Source organism: Amphiprion ocellaris, chromosome 9 (genome assembly GCF_022539595.1).
Source record: "Amphiprion ocellaris isolate individual 3 ecotype Okinawa chromosome 9, ASM2253959v1, whole genome shotgun sequence".
NCBI classification, from domain to species: Eukaryota; Metazoa; Chordata; class Actinopteri; family Pomacentridae; genus Amphiprion; species Amphiprion ocellaris.
In genome coordinates, this window is record NC_072774.1 from 12685417 (window position 1) to 12698214 (window position 12798).

The following is a 12798-nucleotide window of genomic DNA, read 5'->3' on the forward strand; positions in this document are numbered from 1 at the left end:
TCCCTATTGTCAGTTTGCACAATTTTAAGTCATTTTTGAACATCTGTATCATATTTTGGACAAATTTTGAGTTATTGTGAACACATTTCAAGTCAAAATAGCAAAAAAAGAAAACTATGTCTTATCATACTCACCACACATCATATTGAGGGGGTTAGAAGCACAGTGGTCTAACCCACAAAAAACCCAAACTAAGTTTTCTATAATTTTTGTAATACTTTATGGTCTAGATAGTAGTGGGAAAGTGGTCTAACCCACAACCAAATATAGCGTTATAGTGGCGCTTCGAATGTTAGACCATTCTTGAAATCACAAGACAAGACCACTCTGCTTCCAAACCCTTTAATTCTACTGATGTTAGAGGCCTCAAGTTAGTGAAATATTGTCCAAAGACCAAAATTTTTAGTCATTTTGAACAATTTGTGTTACTTTGGACACTTTTTAAAATTAATTTTGGACACATTTAAAGTCATTTTACAATTTTGTGTAATTTAGACCATTAAGTTAGGACAAGTTTTAAATCAAAATACCAAAAAACTTGTCATATATCAATTTCAATCGATGATCCACCTCAAAAGTTGCTAAAATGTTGACCAAAGACTGTAATTTTAGTAGGAAATATGGATACATCCATCTAAATATACATTTTCTGTAGCCACAATACCACCCTTCTTTGAAAATTTTGCACTTTTTAACAATATCTAAAAATGTGGCCTTTCCTGGAGCCATTCATTCACTTGGATCTGCTGGAAACCGTTCCTCACCAAATTCCATGGCTGTAGGAATTCTATTTCTGCAGATATTGAACCTTGACAATAGTTTCCCAGCTAAGATGTTGTTTGAAGGTGAAAATCGAACAATTCCCCACTAAAATATTCATCAGAATTAAGTTTTGGGTCGCAAAATGAACAAAATCGGAGATGGTGGAGCAACATGTTTCCTGGATTCAGTCTGTTTTACTGCTTTACTTACTTAGGCAGGTATTATACGTTTTCTCACAAACAAAGGTGCACTTTCACATGCGTACCTGTTCCCAGTGAAACCTTTAGCACACTTGCACTGTCCGGTTTCAGGGTCACATTTTCCACTGTTGTGGCAGAGGCACTCCTCGGCACAGTTGGGCCCGAACCTTCCCTCCGGACATCGCTCTGTGCAGACTGCACCCTGAAGAGCATCATAGGAAAAGCATTAGAAGCACAAAACTACAAGTAGAATTGCACAAACTGGAAGGAGACGCTGCCAATTTCTGCAGTCGCTCAGAAAATAATAAAAGAACTACTCCAGAGATGACAGGCTGCCTTCAAAATGACTTTGGAAATGATTGTTACAAAAAAAAGTGAGATCTGAGGCCAGTGCAAAGTCAGACAACCTCAGTGGATAGCAGAAAAGCTTCGACTTGAAAACATACCATCCAGCCGGGGGGGCAGGCGCAGATCCCTTTGCCCCTACAGATGCCACCATTCTGGCAGGGGCACCTCGCCTGGCATTTCCTCGAACAAGCCTTCTCACAGCTGGAGGAGAGAACGGAGGAGATGGCTTAATGACTACTTACTGAAATTACTCAAAAACACTGCATGTGTCCCGGGACATTCCTGAGGAGTTAGGTAAATGTTTTGTGCACAAAAGAAAAGTGTTTTCATTAATTCAGTTACTGATGTTTCAGGACAAATCGTGAGGTATTGAGGTCACTACAAAAAAGAAAACTCAAACGGATATTTAGCTGTCTAAAAGAAGCAGAAATCCAACAGTAGCTTCCTCAATACTACAAAACGCAGTTTTGTGGGAATCATTAGCACAGTCGGAACGTGTCTTTGACCAATCACGTAAGAGATGACTTGGCCTAAGCTACCTGCTGCACATTCAGAGCAGGAATATTAGATTTTCTAAAACACCCTGGAGGTGAAATAACATGAACAGGCTACAAATACACACAATTAATCCTGGAGATTTATCCCATAATCACTGATGCCAAGCCCTGGTTTCTTTTATGTGGCTCGACGTGGAGTGTTGTGCTTTCACATTGGCAGTGTGAGACTTTCCACTGATGCGGTGAAGAGTTTTCATTGCTTACTCATCCTCAGGGGCAACTAAAAAACAGGGTGTAACGGATGAGTCACAGAGCGCAGAGAGCATCATCAGGGTCTCTTCACCGACTTCAAATTAAGTCGTGGAAATGAAGGAGAGTTGGCCAAGAAAGATCTGCAGCGACTCCAGAGAAAATTCAGATAATAAAGCGACGTGTAATGAAGTGCGGTATCAGATGTCTCCCAGTAGAAATAATTAACTACATGCATGATTCTAAAAATGTTTCATACCTAAAAAGGAAGCACATTATGTCAGTTTCTGGCTATGAAAGTGACTCCAGGAAAGTTAATGACAGTCTGTGGATCCAACACTTAACCTTTTTAAGTTGTGGGATATTTTTTTTAAATTCCAAACTCAAAAACTGCCCAAAATTCAGTCAGTCAGTAACAACATCAAGCTCTGTGGATAAGAGACATTATGGAGTAATTTAGAAAGCTTTGTTCAAATATACATGTATAATTTCCTGATCATTCTCAATGAGCAATACAGATTCTCAGCTGAGGGAATGTTTCATATCTGCAAACCTGTTGAGCTGTACATCACTAATATCACTGAATGCAGCCGTGCAGTTACAGTATCACACACTGTAGGCATCGTCTGCCATATGAACCCAACATGTTTGCAGTTGGTGATGCAGAAAACTCAGCTTTTATGTTTGGTCCTGATTTGCTGCTCAGTCTGTTTACTCTGCTGGCACTGCAGCTGAAAATTGATTGTTCTACTGGCATTTTTTACAGCAAATATTCGATCAATAACAGCCAAACTTAAAAGGATTTCCTGCTTTATGGGACCGTGTCAGGCCTAAATGCACTTCAGTACAACACAAAGTTTAAATATATATAGTGCTGCTGCTGTGTGGGTAGTAGCAGTACTTGTTGCCATTAGAATTTAAATATTCCTCATTGTTCTCCATTAAAACAACCTGTTGACTGAAGCAGCTGCACGATTGTTTCATTTTGTGCGGACGAAGAATCGTGACGCAATGAATGCCCATTTTTATGTGAACACACTCAGTTTAAAGTCTGAGTTGACAAAGTTACCCGTTAACTCTTACTGAGCTTTTAGTTTCTGTTGAGTCAACTTAAACAAAGAAAGCCTGAGTATGTCAAACTTACTTAATAGTACCGCCTCTGACCTTATTGTTCTTCTTCCTTCTCCTTTTCTCTATTCCTTCTTCTTCCTCTGTATTTAGGTTTTAGTTGTGCCTCTGAACAGGTTTCATCTTCTAAGTTTCCCTCTATCTCTTCAACTATGCCTCGTAGTTAAACACCATTTCTTAACACTGTTTCCTCATGATTGCCTTCCTGCTCTAAAAGACCTTTACCAAAGTATCCCTCCTCATAATGTATTTTTCCTGTGTTAGGTTGTCTTAACACATCACCACACGTCTGAGCTAATTCATGACATCATGTGAGTGTTTCCAGTGTGTTTTCTCACCACACAGGCTGCAGTGTGTTGTACATGAATATCTGTTAGTCTGAGGAGTAAAGAATCTGTTTTTTACCTGCAGATTCCTTCCACTGCTTGTGCTTGTTTGTTGCACTGTTCATTCCTGACCAATGATGTTTACAGAGATTTGTGTCATGTTTTGCTTCAAATATTCATGTTCCCTTCGGTATGAGTTGTAAAAATATTTGGTGATGATCCAACTTTACCTTCAAGGCCATCATGTGGCTGGTTTTTGACTAAATACTTGCAAAACTAACACAAATGTTCCCATCAGCCTCAGCTGAGCCTTATGGTTTTTGTGCTTTTAATGATCGTTTTGGCATTTTAGGATGAAGGCTGCAACAAATGAGTATTTAATTTGTTGATTAGTCTGTTAATTACTTTCTTGATTGATCGATTAGTTGTTGAGTCTACAAAGAGTCAGAAAATGGTAATAATAATAATAAAAAGGTCTATCAGTGTTTAATAAAGCTAAAGATGACAAAGATATTGAGTTCACTGTCATGGAGGAGGAAATAGAGCAAAAATGATTCACATTTAAGGAGCTGCTATTGTACAATTTAGACATTTTTGTCTTTAAAAATGACAAACTTAATAATTTGATTAACAAAATAATATGCGATTAGTTGACAGCTAACTGATTAATTGTTGCAGCTGCAGTTAGCATGTTGATTTAGCCCCAAAAACTTCTGGAAACTCAGAGCTGCTAGATAACTTTTAACTCTGTCAAATGCTTCTTAGATGATAGATTTTTGGCTTTAAAGCTGAAATCTCCCCTTCTACCACAAACAAAGTATTCTGAAAAGTTTTCCTTTGTTTGCAAAATCACTGTTTGGATCTGTTATCATGCAGAAGTTCCAACTTCTATTATTCTGTTTGTGTGCACTTACAAAGTCCCACTGAATCCGTCCCGACACACACACTCTCCTGTTGCCTTGTCGCAGGATCCTCCGGTCCCACACTTGCACCTCTGCAGGCAGCCCTTCCCAAAGGTTCCTGCTGGACAGGCGTCTTCACAGTGGCGTCCAATGAAGCCCGGAGGACACTGACATGCTCCCTTCACCGGGTCGCACAGAGCTCCGTTCTCACACTTACACTGCTGGCTGCAGCCGAGGCCCCAGTGTTTGTCGTCACAGGCTGAAAGGTAAAAGGACAAAACGGTCTCAGGATGGATTTAGATGGGATAGTTTCATTTTATCTTAAACTCCATATTTTACGTATGCAATGAGGCTTAACCCTTGGAACCCCAAAACCCAGACGTGGGTTTTTACAGACATTGTATCTAAAAAAAATTAAATAAAATTGCTAAAAATATTTGAATCTTCAACTATAAAAACACAAAAAACTCATTACATTTTCAACCTTTACACAGTAGACTACTCGTGTAATGTACAATTAGGGAGGGAAATCTAAGGTTAAAATTGTGATATTTCATCTAAATCCTCATTTAAAAATTTGCAACATAAGTCAAAGCATTTCGCCAGATTCTGGGAGAAGAAAAATCTTCATTCCTTAGTGCAAAAAAAACACCATTAATGCCTTAACTGTGACCAACATTCACATAATAAAATTTGGTTACTTTTCGACTAAACTGCAGGCAGTGTTTACACAGCAAAGATGAGACAACCACAAAAACAAACTAAAAATGTTCAATATCCATTTTTTCCAGTATGAGTAAACCACCTGTGGGCACTTGGAAAAATGTTGTGCATGTTGATTCTTTTTTTTTTTTCATTTCTTGTAAAATAAATAATCAACATTGTTTCTTAGTTTTTCTGATTTATGGCATTATAACTGTGTCATTCTGCAGCGACTTCTCTGTAGCTCTTGTCAATGTGGTTTTGCTGTTTCCATTAATGTGCAAAAAAAAAAATGTGACGGGAGCAAAAACAGCTAGAAAGTGCTGGGTGTTCAGAGTCTAATCATGCCTACACACAGCCTCAGTTTACATTGGATATGTCGCTTTTTCAAACTTATTTATCCAGAGAAGGTTTTCTTCCAGTGCTAGTTCTGCTCCTGCAGTTAAACAACTGCACACATTCACACTCGGTCTCATTGCCCACATTTTCCTACGATTTAAACCAGTTGCCTTCCACTAATGTCCTGCTTCTCTAAACACTGAGTCAAACCAGCTCTGCAATGCTGGAAATGAAATAAAAACACCAAAGCAAAACAAGATTACACATGATTTTTGTAACTCTCGTATGGTGCAAGTATATGTTTTTTCATTCTGTTTCACCCTAATTTGATTCTCTACCCCACAAAGCTTAGATTTTACTTAAAGCTATGATGTCATGCAAAACAAACAGAAACAAATTTAATTCAATTCTGGGTTTAGACGAACAACAGAACAGAAACAGCAGGAGGAAGAGCGTCTGGTGCCATCATCCCCCTCATCCAAATACAGGAGTGTTGGATTACCAACAAATAATTTCAAACTGGCAGGGAGATTTGCATGGAGCTCACAAGACGGACAAGTTTTTAATGGTTGATAATACAGAAGCCCGACGATTGGCTCGGAGGGGTTTAAGCGTTCAGCTGAGATTCACACAAGGTTTGGATTTCAATTTACGATGAAGAGATCTCCCCGAGAACCCAGATTGGTCATGGGCGCATTCTTCAGATTTCTCATCAGTTACTAAGACGTCGTGCAGAAAACGTGATAGCCAATCAGACTGACGTAGCTGATGGATGGGCGTCACTTATCGTCTGTGCAGCTAAAAGTGATTCCAGTGATTTCATGCAGACCTGCAGTGAATCATCCTTTGTTATTGCGGCCATGTTCTCAGTGTCTGCTGCACACATGCCCCGCCACGGCTTTGAAAACACAGGGAACTGCTTTGACAAGAGCAGAGCCAAATTTGGCCTGAGAGCGAGCGGCGCTGCCAGTGTTTATTGCACTAACTCGGAGCAGGACCCTTTGCCTCCTTTGTTTAACAGAATCATAAGTTGACTTGTTCTCTGTGTGGGCATCAGCCGGAGTGTGTCTCGTTGAGTAATGAGAAACTCAGCTGGAGCAGCGATTACGTTTACACAGACGTTCTCCAGGGCAGCAGGGGAGATTTACTGAAGCAGCGCCGCAAGAACCCACTGCTGATATAAGCACACAGTCAATGAGCGACTGGAAAACTGAAAAACAATAATATTGTGGTATTTTTTCTATTTATCTTATCCATTTTCCTTACATTTTTGAAATACACAAAAAAATCTATATTACAAAAACATGTAAAAAGTCTCAAGTAAAATAACATAAAAATTTATTTTTGTGTAAAGTTACATAAAAAAACTCATATTTGATATGATTTAAGATTACCAGGTTATTATTGTAATTATAATCATAAATATTTCTTTATTAACCGTGCTTTTGCTTTTTGTCTGAGGTAAATCCATCAAATCTATAGCAACATACACTTTTAGCATTAAATATGTCACATATGCAACATTTCTAAGTGATATTATTTAAAATTAAAAGTATAAATCTGAAATATTATGGATTTTTTCCCACATTTTTGAAATACATGAATAGCATTAAAAATAGACAATGGATTTAGACATCTAATGTAAAATAACATAAAAATTCTATTTTTGTGCTAAGTTACATGTAAAAACTCTCTACTATACTTGATATGATCTACTTATTTCTTTAATAACTGTGGTTTTACTTTTTCTGAGGTAAATCCACCAAATTTACAGCAGACATACTTTTTTTTAGCATTAAATATCTATCAAATATACAACATTTTCAAGTGACACAAAAAATCTCATACTACACTTGATATGATGTGGAATCTTTGAAATGACTAGTTTTACGTTTTAGTTTTTTTTTTTTTACAAGATTGTTTTTAAGAAACTGTATTATTATTCAACCATATTTATAGGTAATTTAATTGTTTTTGCACATGCAAATCCTTACTATGCACATGCATATGTTTAAATACTGATGCTAACAGTCACACAGTCAATGTACAATCTATAATAAAATACAATTTTTTATTTTATGTTATAGATTCTTGCCACATTTTTTGAAATACACAAAAATATCTGTAAAATTTCAAATTACAAAAATTGACGACTTTAGATGTTTAATGTACAATAGCATAAAAAATGCATTTGTGTGTAAAGTTACATGTAAATACTAATATTATACTTCATATGATCTAAGATTACTAGGTTATTATTCTGTCATAAGTATCATTTTATCACTGTGGTTTTACTTTTTTCCAATCTGTGAAATCTAAAGGCTATATTTTTAGCATTAAAGATCTGTCAAATATAGAACAAGAAAAGTACTCAGAGAGTGATGTGCTCTACTCAGTCGCTGTGTGATTTCCGACGGATAAGTCTTGATAAGTTCGCAGCGGTGGATTTATAGTAGGATCGCAATCATCAGCAGGCAACTGATGGAACATTCACTTCTTGTCATTGTTACAGTGATGCCGTTCCGCTATCTCACAATGACACAGAAATATTTAACAAATCCGTAGATGCAGACTATAAGCTGCATCACTGTCAAAATCTAATCAGGTGGTGCTTGTGTCATTTCTGACCTTTCCTAAAAATTTCATCCAAATCTGTTATTCTATATTTGAGTAATGTTGCACACAGACGGACGGACAGACAAACGGACGGACGGACAGACAGACGGACAGACGGACGGACAAACACCGATCGTCACAACTTCGCTGTATTCCTTGGTGGAGTAACGATGGTGTAAAAACCTTATTACATGTCATATGATCTAAAACTAACAGCAGATTCTTGCAATTTGAAACTGAATTACTCAAAAACAGTATTCTGACATTTCTTCATATTTTTTTTTAACATAAAATTGTATATCCAAACCCAACTAATAGCGGTAGTTTTCTGCAGTATTAGGCCCGGTTCAACTGTATTTATAGGTAATTTTATTGTTTTAACATATAAAATAAAGTAAATGTGAATAAATACCATTCATTAAACATTAAAAAGCTTTAAAAACACACATTTAGTGAAGTTAAGGCTCGAAACTGCATTTGAAGCAAGGCAAAATTTACACATCTAATATACAATAACAAAAATTAATTTTAGACATTTCAGGTATTTGTTATGTAATCTGGAGATATAAGGAATACTTCCTTCTTGTGACTAGTACGAATGCCATTTTGGGTATCTATAATTAGAATTATCACTAGAACAATACAACTGCATAGATATCCACATCTGGTCTGCAGATATGTGCTGACAATGACTCGCTACAGCACATGTGATTTGCGAGTCGACTCTGAACTTTTCACTGGCCCGTATCAAAACTGTTCTTATCTGTTTATCTGCAAGAAAACAATGCCTCACCAAGTGCTTGACATTCGCTGACACCGTTTATTTACATTCATCAACTGCACTTACTTGGTCCAAATTATGTCCAACTCTGGTTTTATCTTTGCAATGTACAGTCAGAGTTGCCAGAAGTTTGGGAGCATTTGTGGCCAAATTTTCCTTGTAAGTGTTTGCGTCTGTGTGTGATAGTTCAGTGATCTACAGCGTGTTTGATTATTTGTGACACAAAAAGTAACAAAGGCCCCGTGGTGCAAACCTGACCTCTGCTAAAACAAGTCAAAAATACTGGAAACACAACATTTCATACTTAATGTGAAAAGGGACTATAGCTGTTTTTTTCTAGAGGAATAAAAAAGGTGAAATATTTTCTTTCCAACATGAGCGTCATGCATTACATTTTTTTATCACACAAGTGTGCACAGATTAGATTTTCAGATGAGTTCTATTATTTTCCAGTTTTAAAAAATCAATATTGACCCAGATATAAAAGACAAATCCTAAAAGGTTCAGCTATTGTATTTAAATGTTTGAAAAAAATCTTTCTTCTGTTAGCTAGCTAGCATTGTATTTAAGATAAATAAAGAAATTAATAGTCTAAACATGTTGCTACTTTTTGTTTTATAGACCAAATTTAAGCTTTGATGTGTCATCTCTTCATATCTGATGTTTAGCAGGACTTATTTCAGAGCTGTATTACTAACCTAGCTGCTATTAACAGCAAAGGACCACAAGCTAATGCTAATGTACATGTTTACATGTTGATAATAAAAAAATATGCCAAAACTTTAAATACTGTCCACATCCAACATGTGACCATAAAATGACATTGTTTTACTGTGTTTAAACCAGATAAAAAATCAATACCTATCTATTTATCTATATAACCAATGCAGTATTTTATTAACATTTATTTAGTTGTATTGAAATTTTGATGTCAAATATTTTATTTTTAGGTCGACTTTTTATCCAAATGATTAATGCTGGGATACTTTTTGCTCTTGGTTTATTTGCTTTTCTTCTAATGGTGTCCCACAAGGATCAATACTAGGCCCCAAACTATTCACTTTATCCATAATTCAGATATATATTTCTCAACCGAGTAATGCAGTGTTCATTTATGTGCTGATGATACCATGCTGTCTGCTTGCGGCTTGGCTACAAACCAGATCTTCTCCTGATTATAGTCTGTTTTTAATACTAAGATTTCTGTCACTGATTTAAAGCTTATTCTGAACTCCACAAATATAAATATGTTTCACAACAGCTGTGATGATTTTCATCTCTGTAAAATATTAGGAATTTGATGGTCCTACAAAGCAGGCCTTGTCTAAGTTGCTGAAATACTTAACTGATACTGCAACACTCGGCTTGGTGGCTTTAAAGTTCCTTATCTCAACAACTTAGATGACTGTTTTCCAGACTGTTAAACATCCTAAACAAATTAAGCCAACTTATATTTTCTCATTTCATGTAAATAGGACTCTTGCTAATTTCTAGTTCTGGTTCTAGTTATTTTCACACAGCTTCAGAACTGTAAAATGTATTCTTGCAACTTGAGTAGATGGGTTGGATTAATGAAGGTCTGAGAGTTCATTCTAATCATTAAATTTGGTTTATTTGAGACAAAACTAGCATATAAGCAGACTTCCCTTGATGCATTGTTAGAAAGCTAATAATCCCACGAGACTTTTGTTTTTAACAGTTTGAGAAAACAAACACTTGCCTTTAATAAATTCTGAATTCTAATTATGATAAAGTTTTGTACTGAATTCAGTTTCTACACCCAAAGACTTATAATTTATCTATCTGTAACCAGAGGCAGTCTCACATAGTAGGCTGTAGGCTCTTTATTTTAAAAGAAAAAGAAACTTTAACATTTGAAACGGAGATCAAGTCAGAACTGGTTAATTTAGTTTAATATCTTAAGTTTACTTGACTAACTCAGCTAGTTTTACACTTTCACAACTCAGATGATACTTTTAAAGTGATAAATCAACTGAAGTGTAGTTAATTTAGATTCGTAAAACTGCAGGGGAGCTTATGTTTCTAAGCTGAATGAACTTAATATGATTTACAGTGCACTACTTTGCAGCTTACAGGAGAAACAAACTGAAGTCAGACATATATTTGAGTTCTAACTGATATTGTCCAGTATGTGTTTGATTATTGCTTTGTGTCTTCATGTACGTTTGTGTTTCCACTATGAAAATTTACTCGGATTTGTCTTGGAAACCAGATCTTGGTCACAATAAGACTGAATAAATAAATAGAAGCAAACAGGCTTTCTGTGATGGAAAAGTGAACATGTATCCACAGATGAACAGCAGTGATCCGAACCTGAATCTGCATTACTGCACATATGTAAAGCCACTAAGTGACGCACGGTTCAGAGCTGGCAGCTCTTCGCTGTCCTTTACAAGGAATGCTCGCTGATATGGTGGGAAAATTCCTCCTTTTCCCGTGTGTATTGTCCAAGCAGTGGTTTGGAATCTGTGTACATCCAAAGTCCACATAATCTCCTGGACATCTATCAAGATGCTCTCACTGCTGGTTTGGATTCCATGCCTTTAAAATCTTAAAGAAAAAATACTTTGACATGATGTTTCCAAGCTCCCAGTGATCCCAGCTTTCTCTTAGCTCAAACATTATCATCACCACCTCCCATTTTTACCCCATCCTCTATTTTCTTCATTTTTTTCTTCCTCCTCTCATATAGTCTCCATATTCATGAGCAAACAATTCTGAGAGTACGAAAACATCAGGCCCCTCTCACATTTCCCACAGTTAAATATCTCAACACACAGGCATCCAGGAAGGGTCTTATTCTGCCAAAAAGACTCCATTATAGGACGATACAGTGGAGCTGAGCAGAAAGAGGAGAGCAAAGAGAAGGAGCGAAAACAAAGATTTAAGTGAGGGTTAGACTAGAGAGGGAGTGTAACAAGAGACGGGGCGAAGCGGGGCATGCAAGAGGAGGAGAGTGGGGTAACATTTTCCATTTCCCCTTCCCGTCATCCCCCTGTCAGGACATCAACCGCTACCCGTTAAAGCTAATTCCTTCTCTGCACAGAGGAAAATGGAGGAGGAGGGCTGTGTACTATTGACCCAGCTGAGTGCCATGAAGGCAGTGGAAAACTTCATTTCAATGAGGGGAACAGCAGCCCCATGAAATGCGGTTCTGGGTTCACACTCCTCGCTGTTTGGACGATCAAGTTTAAAGAGATTTCAGAGAAGACAAATGCGGTTAGACTCACTCTGAACTGTTATATAACCATTTCTGCTGACTTCAGTTTGGTAAAAAACAGACAAAAAGAGCAGGAGGGGCAGGTTTAATGTCTACATTAACCCTCTGGATTCCCACACCTGCCACTGGGTTTGAACGGTATGTTTTATCTTAAAAAAGTAGCCAAAGTCACACCATTTATCAGAGCCAGAAACTGTAAAAACAGATGGAGTCATTGGGTTTTCAACTTTCCAACTGTCCTTGGACTAATCATCTGTGATGTGCCTTTCTATCGCGAAACCAAATCTCATCCTAAAACCATGGTAGTTCGTCAAAACTTACCAGTTTCTGTACAAAACAAAAAAAAAATCTGCAATTTTTGGTGCATCAGTGAATCTGTTAGTGACTCAGATGCGACTGACAGTCACGTGACAAATATTCAGGGACTTGTTGGCTGAACTGCAGGCAGTGTTAACACAGATAGGAGACATGTATGGAAGCATATTAATGTCGTAAAATATTTTAAGTATGTAGAGTTTTTTTTCCTAACATTGTTAGTACCTGTTGGCACTTGGAAAATGTTGTATGTGTTAATTAGATTTTTAATTTTTTTTTTTTTTTTTTGGGGGGGGGGGGTAGTAGAAATAATGAAAGAAACTCAACTTTTTTGTGCCGTTTCCATAGAGGTCTTTATATTTAGCTAAAAAATGATCCCACAGTGAGCAAAG

General features: G+C 36.9%; 1 protein-coding gene across 1 annotated transcript in view; it reads right to left on the reverse strand.

The window, feature by feature from the left end:
* The window catches only part of pear1 (platelet endothelial aggregation receptor 1), a 72917-nt gene that overhangs the window by 19470 nt on the left and 40649 nt on the right, over positions 1-12798 (reverse strand). Inside the window, exons 6-8 of the mRNA XM_023284602.3 lie at positions 4425-4671; positions 1409-1511; positions 1028-1164 (exon numbers count right to left, since the gene is read on the reverse strand). Coding sequence (XP_023140370.2) covers positions 1028-1164; positions 1409-1511; positions 4425-4671 — 487 coding nt within the window. The remainder of the gene's footprint in view (positions 1-1027; positions 1165-1408; positions 1512-4424; positions 4672-12798) is intronic.